Below are 13373 nucleotides of genomic sequence, written 5' to 3'. Positions count from 1 at the left end.
TATTGTTTGCTTTATATATTTAGGTGCTACAATTATTGGGTGTGAAGATATTTGTGATAGTTAAATTCTTTTCCTGTATTGACCACTTTGCCATTATATAATGCCCTTGTTTGTCTTTTTTTTTTTTTTTTTACACTTTTTTCCTTGGAGAATATTTTTATCTAAGTACAGCTACTCCTAATTTATTTTGGTTTTTATTTGCATTAAATACATACTTTTCATCCATTTACTTTCAGTCTATGTGTATACTTAAAGATAAAGTGAGTCTTTGGAGACATCAAATAGTTAGGTCTTGTTTTAGGGTTTCTGGTTTTATTAACTTTATTCATTTCCAATTTTTATTTTAGGTTTGGGGGGTACAAGTGCTGGTTTGATACACAGATAAATGGCATGTTGCAGGGGTTTAATGTACAGATTAATTTGTCACCCAGATAATGAGCATTGTAACCAATAGGTCCCCACCCTATACCCACCTTACACTCTCAAGTAGGCCTAGTGTCAATTGTTCCCTTCTTTGTGTCTATGTGTACTCGATGTTTACCTCCCACTTATCAGTGAGAACATGTGGTATTCGAGTTACTATTTCTGCATTACTTTGCTTAGAACAATGGCCTCCAAGTCCATTCATATTGCTACACAGAACATAATTTTAGTATTCTTTATGGCTGTGTAGTATTCCATGGTGTACATATAACAGATTTTCATTATGCATTCCATCATTGATGGACATCTAGGCTGATACTATGTCTTTACTATTGTGAATAGTACTATGATAAGCATATGTGTGCATATGTTTTTATGGTGGAATGATTTTTATTTCTTTGGGTATATACCCAATAATAGAGTTGCCAGGTCGAATGGTAGTTCCATGTTCTCTAAGAAATTTCCAATCTGCTTTCCACAGTGGCTGAACTAATTTACATTCTCATCAGCAGTGCACAATTGTTCCCTTATCTCCACAGCCTCATGAGCATCTGTCACTTTTTCTTTTTAGTAATACCTATTCTAACTGGTGTAGAATGGTATCTCATTGTGGTTAAGATTTGTATTTTTCTAATGATTACCGATGATGAGTATTTTTTCATATGCTTGTTGGCTGCATGTATGTTTTCTCTTGAAATGTGCTTGCTCATGTCCTTTGGCCATTTTTAAAAAGGATTCTTTTTTTTTTTTCTTGTAAATTTTAGATATTAGGCCTTTGCTGGATTCATACTTTGTGAATGTTTTCTCCCATTCTGTAGGTTGTCTGTTTACTCTGTTGATTGCTTCTTTTGCTGTGCAGAAGCTTTTCTGTTTAATTAGGTCCCACTTGTCAATTTTTCGTTTTGTTACAATTGCTTTTGGCATATTCATCATAAAATCTTTGCTAGGGCCTATGTCCAGAGTGATATTTCTTAGGTTTTATTTTAGAGTTTTTATAGCTCTAGCTTTTACATTGTCTTTTATATATCTTGATTTGATTTTTGTATATTGTGAAAGGAAGGAGTTCATCTTCAATCTTTTGCATGTGACTAGCCAGTTATCCCAGCACTGTTTATTGAATAGAAATTATTTTCCCAGTTGTTTATTATTGTTGATGCTGTTGAAGATAAGACGGTTGTAGGTGTGCAGCTTTATTTCTGGGTTCTAACCTGTTCCATTTGGTCTGTGTTTCTGTTTTTCTACCAGGTCCATGCTGTTTTGGTTACTTCCTTAAAAGTATAGTTAGAAGTTGGATAATGTGATGACTGCAGGTTTGTTCTTTTAGCTCAGAATTCCTTTGGCTATTCAGGCTCTTTCTTTGGTCTCATATGAATTTTAGAATAGTTTGTGAAAAACTTTGTTGGCTGTTTGATAGGAATGGCATTGAATCTGTAAATTGTTTTGGGGTGCACTGACATTTTAACAATTTTTTCTTCTTTTTGAGGAGTCTTGTTCTGTCACCCAGGCTGGAGTGCAGTGGCACCATCTTGGCTCACTGCAACCTCAGCTTCCTGTGTTCAAGTGATTATCCTGCCTCAGCCTTTCCAGTAGCTGGGACTACAGGTGCACGCCACCACTCCTGCCTAATTTTTGTGTGTGTATATATATATATATATTTTTGTAGAGATAGGGTTTCACCATGTTGGCCAGGCTGGTCTCAAACTCCTGATAACAGATGATCTGCCTGCCTCAGCCTCCCAAAGTGCTCAGATTACAGGCATGAGCCACTGTGGCTGGCCCATTTTAACAATATTGATTCTTCCTTCCTAACCATGGGCATAAAATATTTTCCCCATTTGTTTCTGTCATCTGATTCCTTTCAGCAATGTTTTCTGATTCTCATTATAGAGATCTTTCACCTCTCTGATTATCTGTATTCCTAAGTATTTTATTTTTTGTGGCTAATGTGAATGAGATTATGTTCTTGATTTGCCCCTCAGTTTGGTTGTTATTAGCATATACAAGTGCTACTTTTTTTTTTTTTTACATTGATATTGTATCCTGAATCTTTGCTGAAGTTGTTTGTTACATCTAAGAGCTTTGGGCGGAGACTATGGGGTTTTCTAGATATAAAATCATATCATCTATGAAGAGAGATTGACGTCTTCTCTTTCTATTTGAATGCCTTTTATTTCTTTCTCTTACGTGATTGCTCTGGTGAGGTCTTCTAGTACTATGTTGAATGGGAGTGGTGAGGGTGGGCATGCTTGTCTTGTTCTGGTTCTCAAGGGGAATGCTTCCAGCTTTTGCCTGTTGAGTATGTTTGCTGTGGGTTTGTCATAGATGACTCATTGTTTTGAAGTATGTTCCTTCAATGCCTAGTTTAAGGGTTCTTTACATAACAGGATATTGAATTTTATTGAAAGTCCTTTCTGCATCTGCTGAGATGCTCATGTGGGATTCTGTTAAACAACCTGCTACTGAATGAGATTCTGGTATGTTGTATCTTTGTTTAAAAGAATTTCTTGATTTCTGCCTTAATTTCGTCATTTATCCAGAAGTCATTCAGGAGTAAGTTGCTAAATTTTCATGTAATTGTATGGTTTTTATAGATCTTCTTGGTGTGAACTTCTATTTTTATTACACTGTGTTCCAAAAAGTGTGGTCCGTATGACTTTTTTTTTTTAAATTTGTTGAGAATTGCATTATGGTCGAGCATGTGGTTGATTTTAGAGTACATGCCATACACCCATGAGAAAAATATATATTCTGTTGTTCTTAGGGTGGAGTGTTTTGTAGATGCATGTTAGGTCCATTTGGTCAAATGCTGAGTTTAGGTCCCAAATATTTTTGTTAGTTTTCTGCTTTACTGTTCTGTCTACTGCGTCAGTGGAGTGTTGAAGTCTCCTAATGTTATTGCGCAGTTATCTACACCTCTTTGTAGGTCTGCAAGAACTTGCTTTATGAATCTGGGTGTGCCAGTGTTAGGTGAAAATCTATTTAGGACAGTTAAATCTTCTTGTCTACCTGAACTCTTTATCATCATGCAGTGCTCTTTGTCCATTTTGATTGTTGTTGGTTTATAGTTTATTCCATCTGAAATTAGAATAGCAACCCCTGCTTTTTGTGTTTTCAGTTTGCTTGGTAGATTTTTCTCCATCTCTTGCTCTGAATCTGTGGGTGTCATCGCACGTGAAATGGATCCCTTGAAGAAAGTATACAGTTGGGTCTTGTTTCTTCATGCAACCTGCCATGCTTTTATGTGGGGTGTTTTTCTCCTTTACATTGAAAGTTAATATTGATATGTGCAGATTTGATCCTGTCATTGTGTTGTCAGCTGGCTGTTAAGAAGATTTGATTGTGTAGTTTCCCTAGAGTGTCAATTGTCTCTGTACTTACGTGTGTTCTTGTGGTGCCCTGTATGGTCTTTTGTTTCCATGTTTAGCATTCCCTTAAGAGTCTCCTGTAAAGCAGGTCTGGTGGAACAAATTATCTCTGCATTTGCTTGTCTGAAAAGGATTTTATTTCTTCTTTGCTTATAAAGTTTAGTTTGGATAGATATCTAATTCTTGGTTGAAATTTATTTTCTTTAAGAATGCTGAATATAGGCTCTCAATCTCTTCTGGCTTGTAGGGTTTTGCTGGGAAATCTACTCTTCACCTAATAGGGTGTTCTTTGTAGACGGCCTGCCCCTTGTTTCTACTTGCAATGTTTTCTCTTTCACATTGAGTTTGAAGAATCTGATGACTATGTGTCTTGGGATGGTTGTTCTTGTATAGCATTTTCTTGGGGTTCTCTGAATTTCCTAAATTTGAATGATAACCTCTCTAGTAAAGTTTGGAAATATTTTGTGAAAAATATCCTCAAATATGTTTTCCAAGTTGCTTGCTCTCTCTCCTTCACTCTATTTCAGGGATGACAATCATAGGTTTGTTCTCTTTACATAATCCCATATTTCTCAGAGGTTTTGTTCATTCTTTTGCATTTTTTCTTTGTGTCTGACTGAATTGATTTGAAAAACCAGTTTTTGAGCTCTGAAATTATTTCTTTGTCTATTCTGTTGTTAACACTTCTGATTGTACTATGAAATTATTTTAGTGAATTTTTCAGTTTTGTTATACCAGTTTGATTCTTTCTTTAAATGGCTATATCCTCTTTCACCTCCTCATTGTTTAACTGGATTCTTTAGATTCCTTGGATTGGGTCTCACCTTTCTCCTACATCTCAATGATCTTTATTGCCATCCAGATTCTGAATTCTAAGTATGTAATTTCAGTCATTTCAGCTAGGTTAAGAACCATTGCCAGAGATACACTACAGTCATTTATAGGTAGGAAGACACTCTGGCTTTCTGAGTTGCCAGAGTTCTTGTGCTAGTGCTTCCTAATCTGTGTGGGCTGCTGTTTAAAGCTTTTGTCCTTTGGGTGAGGCTTTTTGTTTTTATATTCTTTGATGCTTTGAGGGTTTGACCATGTTTGTAAGTTGGGTTCAGTCAACTGACTTTGTATCTGGATGATTTTAGGGGGTTCATGCTTGGTTTCGTATTCCTGGGCTGCATGCTGTAACCCGGGGGGGCTGAAATCAGGCCCATGGTTTTGTTCTTTAGTTAGCACCTGCTGTGCTTGAGGGGCCAAGATATTCCTGATATGTTGGCAACAATATTCCATTTGGGCATGCTATCAAAAGTGCTCTGTTATGGTGATGGCAGCAGGGTCTGCACTCCTTCGTGCAGACCAGCAGTGGCTGACTGGCGGTGCAGCAGGGTCTACATGCATGTACATGTGGTGGTGGTAGCGGCATGTTGGCTTCCATGCATGCACGCATGGCAGCAGCAACAGGGAGACATGCTGGAGTCCACACATCCAGGTGTGTTCCAGCAGTGGTAGCTCTATGGAGTCTGCATGTGTACATGTACCGGCAGGGATGAGGCTGCCACAGCAAGGTGCATGCACACATACCAGAAAAATAATGGGGGAGGCTATGGGTGAGTGTGCACCAACAAAGTGGTGGGAGAGGCTATTGGCACATGTATGATGGCAAGAGTCCAAATTTCTCCAATGGTTAGGTAGGGTCTGCTGGTGAAAGAGCTATGGTAGCAGCAACAGGGAGGCATTCAGGTTGCGCAGCTGAGGTTGTGCTGCAAATGAATGTAGCCAGGGAGGAACCCCAGAAGAATACGTCAGATAGTGGGGTGCTCAGATCAGAATGGCCTTGTCCCCCCAAGCGAGGCAGCCCTGTTTTGTCCAGGTCCAACAATCAACAAAAGCCAAAGCCACCTAGAGGAGTGTGGGGAGCCTTGGGGTATGAGCACTCCTGGCTTTACTCCACTGCAGCTCTTCCTGAACCAAACTCCCTGGGTTCTGCACAGGCTGGGGTCCTGTCCCTGCCACTTCTCCAAGCAGCTCTCCCTGCCAGATCAAGTGTCTGTGGGGGTCATGGGATCGCCTGCAGCTAGAATTCTGGAAGTTTTTATAGTGAGAGTGGGCTACTCCTCTAACATTTAACTCACCTCTTCCCCAGAAGCTGCTGGGAGCCAGGGATGAGTCCTGGTGCTTAACAGCCCTGTGCAGGGTTCCCAGCTTCCTCCCCATTCAGCACAGGGTCTACATCCTCCCTCCACCCACCCTCAATTTCTTCCTTCCAAAGATCTGCTCAGAATGTGTTGGTCTCCTTTGTCTTGTTTTCCGGTGGGAGATAACCTTCCTGGCTGTGTCTAGTTGGTCATCTTGGCTCTCCTCCCTCCCATTTTTTTTTCACTAATAAGCCACATTATTTCTTTTAGTTGGACAGAATAATTCATTTACATTCAAGGTAATTATTTATGGGTAAGAAGTTGGTATTACCATATTCTTATTTGTTTTCTAGTTGTTTTGTATAAACTTCTTCTTCTTTTTTTTTTTTTTTTTCATTTCTTGCTATCTTCCTTTGTGGTTAAGTGATTTTTTCTCTATCAAGTATGTTTTGATTTCTTGCTTTCCACTTTTAGTGGGTCTGTTAAAAATGTTGCTTCGTGGTTATCATGAGGCTTACAAAGAACATCTTACAGTTGTAGCAGGTTATTTTGTACTGATACCAAATTAATTGTGGTCACAAAAAAAAGGAAAAAGAAAAACTCTGTTTTTTACACATTTGGTTCCCATCACAACCTATAGGCACTTTTTTTCTCCACATATTTGTTAATGGTTTAATCTGCAATCTCAGGTTTTTGATGTATTCCATAAAAATCATTAATGTGCAGTTGGTCTAAATTTTACTCTGCTGTATATGTGGAAGCAATGCTGTTTCCAGCTTTCCATATCTCACCTGAAACCACAAACCTGAGAAGAATGCTTTTTTATTTATCTCAGTAAATACTTTTGGCAATAATGAACTACAAAATCGAGACAAATTTTAAAGTAGCAAAAAAAAGTGTGAAGTCTCTAGGAACTATACAGATAGTTGGTTTCATAGCTTCACGGATTTTTTTTTTTTTTCAGGATTCACACAAGCTAATTTAATTTCAAAACACATCCATTTACAGACCCAAGAAGTGCTTTGAGCGCCAAGTATGGTAAACACAAAGAGATCCATTCATAGACACATGATAAGCACACTGCCATAAGACAGAGGCAAAGAAAGAATCTAGAAAGAAACAAAAGAGAAGCAACTCATTTTGTCCAAGGAATTCTCAATAAGAATAACAGAATACTTTTATCAGAAAAAAACAGAGGCCACATGGTGATGGATTGAAATATTCGAAGTGCTGAAAGAAAGAAACTGTCAAGCAAGAATTCTATACCTAGTCTATCAGCAAAGTAAGAGCACTGAGCAACATGCAAATGGCTGTGTATTTTAGAAAGATATGTTCAGATAGTATGTAAGATGGATATCAAAATATTAAAATTAATTTTACCAAGGTACTGGAATAACAGTGACTGTTCTTTCTGCATTTCTAAACTTTTCAATAGTATCCATTTGGCTTGAAAAAAATATAAAAATTAGGGCTACAAAATACATCATAAAATATTAAGCTTGAAATATGTAACTTTCCAAGTATTTTAGATGAAGTTTCAAAGTTTTATTTAAAGGTAGAAAAATATATAAAATTTAATATTCCTACTCAGTAGCTAACTAAATTCCTTTCATGATTTAAAAGAAAACTACACAGGCAATTTTCTAGTATGTCATAACATCAGAATGATGACAGTCACCTGTGAGTTTAAAGGAACTTTGTAGGACTGGTCTTTCTGCCAAATATGACTGTAATTTTCTGCTAAAATTGATACATTTGGATCATTATTTTTCAATTGATAAATTATATGCTCAAATCTTGCTGAAGATTCTAATGGTTCAATTCCATAACTGACATTTTCAAACTGGAGAAATCCCCTGAAAATTTAGAAAGCATAAGAAAATAGTTATAAAAATCCCACAAATGATCCCATCAAAATGATAATCTGAAATGGCTTAAGAAATAAAAAACTATACTAAAGAACACATTTTAAGCCCATTTTCTTTTTCCATTTTTTTTTTGGGGGGGGCAGTTTATCATTAGTAAGAGCCACCATATTTGGCTTCCTTTTGCTTACATTTTAAAGATCTAAATGCAATGAAGACTATTTTTGTAAGGCAATCATATTAATTAAGGCCAAATTTGCCACAAACAAATATATTTGTTGAGAATCCCAGGAATAATGTTCCTGTTCTTACAGAGGTTTGATAAGGGACAGCATGTATGTAGACTATATATCTAAATAGGTTGGTATCTATAAAAACCACATTCAGAGAATGCCAAGTTTCTGAGTTGATGTGAACAAATTCTGGAAATCAGGCAATTGAAACCAAAGGAAAGTTAGAGGGAACATTTTTTCTCTGCTCTGGATCCTTCTTTTCCTGATGAACAGATCATAAGTGAGTCTCCCAGAATCAGTAACAAAAATCACTTTTCCCTATCCTTTATTCTTGAGGGATCTTCTTAATTAGTTGTTTTATATCTGGTATTAAGATGAGAACATACTATATTTTCCTATTATATTTATATAACTAATTAATGCCATTTTCCACACTATTTGAGAAAACAGATGCAGAATACAACAATCACACTTAAGGAGATATTTTAAAGTTTTCTTTCATGAAACTATTCCATTTTCCATGATATCCCTGGATTGATTTCATAGGAATAGGCCCCTAGGTCTACGTATTAACATTAATATAAATAGAATAAAGCTGTTATAAAGAAAACTTTCCATTTTGATTTCCCTTAAACTTTCGTGATTTGCATCTGCTGGTCACTAAGCTTTGTTTTAAAGTATATCTTAAATTCTCCATCTATAGATTTCTTATAAGGTGCTATTACCTGAGACCAGAACATACACTGAGTGTCACAAATGAATTTGGAAATTTGGCAGCATATCCTTGGTAATGGCAATGCATCTGAAAAACAGTATAGAAAGGCAAGTATATAAATTTGTTGTGAATAAAAAATGTATTGTCAAACATCAGAAGATTCAAAATATTAAAAGATTTAATAAGATCATGAATCATGCAGAATTATTAATGCATATTTTCAGAAAAAAAAAGATTTGTGACAACTGTCTTTACTTTGCACCACCTAGGCCTCTGTGAGTATTCTCTTGTACCTGGGTTTCATCTCTATCACATGCCATTTCTATGTACAAAAGTCAGTAATACGTCAGAAAAGATAAAACATTTGTACTAAACTGTCCACATGAAACACAATCTAATGGTAATAATATATCCAGTTTAACAAAAAACATAAGGTATCTTACTTTACCATAAAATATGGAGACTCAGAATGCAAAGATCCAGCTTCATTATATGTATAAACCAAAAAGTTCTGGGGTAAAAATGATCTAAAAACAAGCAAGAAATAATAAAAAAGTTTGAGCCATAATTTTAATATAAATGTTAAAAACAAATATTACATTTTATGTAACATAATTTAATTAGTTTTATATAATTGCATGATTTAATTAGAGTGACTCTAGTGAGGTATAACACTTGAAATTCATAGAAGTGGTGAATCAAGGAGTTTAGACTTTCTCAGCACTGGGACAGACTCTGGGACTCCTCTGCATCAGATATATGTGCGTATGGCTGTGTATGATGACGTTCAACAATTGTACTGAGTGTTCACTATCTGACAGACCCTCAGGTAGGTGCTGGGATTCAGCAATAAACAAGGGACAAAAAGCCTTAGTCTTTGTGACAGCCAGGGGCACACAGTATTAGTAATTAGATGATAATAGATAAGGCCTGGGGAGGGTGGTTACAAAATGTAGATAAGATGGCATGGAAAATTTCTCTGAATAGATGATTAAATACCTGAGGAATAAACCACATGGATTTTCACAGAAGTGTTATTCTAGACAGAATTAATAGAAAACGCAAGGACGCTCAAGCAGAAATATGCTTCGTACAAACAAGGAACAACTAGGGGGCAATATGACTGGAGTGTGGAGTGATGAAGAGAGACTATAGTAAGAGATGGTGTAACAGAGGTGAGAAGCATTGTAGGGTTTCAGCAGATAAAGACAGCATCAGACCAATGTTTTAATAAAATCAGTGCTGTGTTGAGAAGAATCTGCAGGACAAATAAGCAGAAGAAGCAGGGAAACCATTTAGATGTAAGACATGACGGTGCTTTGAACTAAAATAGCATCAATGCGGGAGGTCTAATTCTGGATATATTTTGTAGGGCTTAGATATAGATATAGATATATTTTGAATATATGGGTTTATAATCCACTGGAAATAGGGGAAAGTGACACAAAGATGTCAAGTATGACTCCGACTTTTTAAATGTTTTTTTTTTCCCTGAAAAACTGATATATTTGCCAATTCCTGACATGACTGTGGGAAAGACAAATTTGAGAAGAAAGTCAGAATTCCACTTGGACATGTTACCTATGAGGATCCTAGTAAGTACTTGGTTATCAACTAAGTACTCAGGTAAGTGAATATGGCGTTTATTGAAGAGGAATAAGGTAGAGATGTTAATTTGGGAGCAACCAATATGTGGATGGCATTTAAAGTCACAAGAATTAGACAACCAGGTGATTGAATATAGCTAGAGAAAAATAAAAAAACAGAATGCAGAAATAGTACCATGGAGTACTTTAAGATTTGAGAGATGAGAAAGAATTAAAAAAAAAAAAAAAGATAGAGAAAGGAGAGACAGAGAGAGAGAGAGAGCGCACTGAAGTACCCACAATGGGTAAAATCAGGACCAGGAGTCTGTGGTATTCTGGAAGCCAAGTGGAGACAGTATTTTATGGAGGGGACACCGGTCAACTATGATCAATGCTGCCAACTGGTTAAGAAAAATTAAAACTAAAACACAAACAGGGCATTCAAAAACATGAGGACCACTAATGATTCTATCAGAAAACACTTTTGTGCAGTTGTACAGGAAGAAAAGTAAATGTGATTTAAGTAGGGTAGTCATGAATTAAGTTAGAATAATTTCGTCTAGCCTTGTTCAATTACAAGGAAGCAGGCAGACAAGGGACAGTTGCTATAAATATATATGTTTGAAGATGCAGACAGAGAAGAGGCTACTTAACTTATCTTTATAAAATTTTGAGAAAATATAAATCAAGATACAAACAGTAGATTGTTGCCTAGAGTTGTGACTGAGAACAAAGACTAACTGAAAAAACATGAGGGCTCTTACGTGCGGAAAGAATGTTCCAAAACTGATTTATATTTGATGGTGGCAACAGTGCATAAAGTCATAAAATTATTGAATTTTATACTTTAGAGAATTTTACATGTAAAGTAGCTTGTATAAACTTGTTAAAAATAGACACACATGTAATTAGCACATCATAAAAACTGTGTTACTAGTTGAATTTGCCACCAATAATCACTTGACGTGTAACTGTATTTGACTTCACACCAGATATACTTAATATATAACTTGCAGTTCTTGGGTTCAATGGCTTACATGCAAGCAGAGATTTTACAAGTATGTAATTTATTTCATAATTTGAAAATACCAAGTGAAAATTAAAATGAAAGAGCTCTACAGATCTGATATTCAAGACCTAGTGAATCCTAAATTGGGAAGTCAACCGATAAAACAAGTCTACTTTATACAGCATTCCTGAATTTAAATACTGCACAAAAACTTTAAGGCTGTAAAATCTAAACTTAAAGATTTTCCCTTTTCCTTAATGAAAAAAAAATCACATCTTACTGTTTTCTTAGATGTAGAGTGTAAGGTTGTCCATCAATTGTAATGATGTAAATCATCTAAAATAAAACACATCAGTAAAGATGATGAAGGAAATCAGAAATATATAAAATAAAACAATATTCGCCCAAGTTAATAAAAATGAGTCACTCTATCCATTAAAAATGAAAATTGTCTTTAGAATTTATTATCCTAAATAGTAAGAGTTTAGTATCTTAATAAATTCAGGAACAATGTGACCAATTTAATGTGCAGGGGTGACTTTTTAAAATAAAAGTGAAGGGAAACTGGTATATATACATGATGGAATACTACTCAGCCATAAAAAGAAAGGAATTAATGGCGTTTGCAGTGACCTGGGTAAGTTTGGAGACTATTATTCTAAGTGAAGTAACTCAGGAATGGAAAACCAAACATCGTATGTTCTCACTCATAAGTGGGAGCTAAGCTATGGATGCAAAGGCGTAAGAATGACACAATGGAATTTGGGGACTCAGGGGAAAAGGGTAGGAAGGAAGTGAAGGACAAAAGGCTATTAATTGGGTTCAGTGTATACTGCTTGGGTGATGGGTGCATCAAAATCTCACAAATCACCACTAAAGAACTTACTCATGTAACCAAATACCACCTGCTCCCCAAAAACCTATGTAAATAAAAATAAAATGAAATAAAATAAAAATGAAGAGAACATTTTAGTGTATATATATATAACTTTAGCATTATTAACACTATATTAATTACTCCTATTTAGAAAAAAGCATGCATTTTTAGTCAAGATAAATTAGACATGACTTTAGGCTTACATGCCACACAAAATATAATGAACCACTAATAAATTTTTTATACATACATATATGCAGTCATACTTATTCAGAGACATTTAGCATTTCTCTCTCAACATGTAAAACTGAGGAAAAAGAGCTAAGAGACTGAAAGCAGACAAGAAGCCAGTGAGGAAGACCACACCTCCAGGGATAAGAGTTCTAAACTATCACAAATTGGGTACTAACAATGCTCATGATCTTATTGTGACGGCATCTAGAAACAGCAGGTGATGCCATGAAATTCTACAGGGACCGTAACTGGCCTATGTCTACAGATGCAGACAGAGCTCTATCCTACTAAACCCACCATTTCTCTCCCAAGGCAAACCAATGTCAAGAGAGATCTCTGATTTTAAGCTGGAACAGTCTGTAAACTGGGTAGAAAGAAACAGGGCAATACTGCCTATGACTGGAAATGGCAGAAAGAAACGGAGCACACAGGCTCAGAAGGCTATCTGCTCATCACCCAGACTGGAGGCAAATCTCATCCCATTATTCCCCTGAAACTAACGTAAGCTACTATGGTAAATTCAATGCATTCTCCCAGATTGAATGCAAAACAGAGGTAACAAAAGGTCTGACACAATCTCCACTCCGATGGCAAGTCCACAATAAAAATCTAACTTCCGAGGTATCTACACCAAGAAGGGACAATAACGAATTCAACAAACAAAAGGAGTGATTTCTCAAATTACTCCTGAGAAAATCATGAGGTGTGTTGTATTAGGCTGTTCTCGTGTTCCTATAAAGAACTACCTAAGACTGGGTAATTTATTTAAAAGAGAGGTTTATCTTTGTGGCGTTCTCTGTTAAACCTCTTTAAATGGGGAACGGATTCCCTATTTAATAAATGGTGCTGGGAAAATTGGCTAACCATAAGTAGAAAGCTGAAACTGGATCCTTTCCTTACTCCTTATACGAAAATTAATTCAAGATGGATTAGAGACTTA

The 13373-nt window shown here is 36.1% G+C and overlaps 1 protein-coding gene across 2 annotated transcripts in view; it reads right to left on the bottom strand.

Moving 5' to 3' along the window:
* LOC105549080 (disintegrin and metalloproteinase domain-containing protein 18) overlaps positions 1-13373 on the bottom strand; it is a 164466-nt gene that overhangs the window by 131260 nt on the left and 19833 nt on the right. For both annotated transcript variants that reach the window (XM_011993448.1, XM_011993457.1), the window contains exons 3-6: positions 11603-11658; positions 9176-9254; positions 8738-8814; positions 7593-7770 (exon numbers count right to left, since the gene is read on the bottom strand). In XM_011993448.1, the coding sequence (XP_011848838.1) occupies positions 7593-7770; positions 8738-8814; positions 9176-9254; positions 11603-11658 (390 nt within the window). The remainder of the gene's footprint in view (positions 1-7592; positions 7771-8737; positions 8815-9175; positions 9255-11602; positions 11659-13373) is intronic.

Source organism: Mandrillus leucophaeus, unplaced genomic scaffold (assembly GCF_000951045.1).
Source record: "Mandrillus leucophaeus isolate KB7577 unplaced genomic scaffold, Mleu.le_1.0 Scaffold111, whole genome shotgun sequence".
NCBI classification, from domain to species: Eukaryota; Metazoa; Chordata; class Mammalia; order Primates; family Cercopithecidae; genus Mandrillus; species Mandrillus leucophaeus.
Note: the sequence above shows the minus strand (reverse complement) of the source record. Positions and strands in the feature narration are given on the sequence as shown.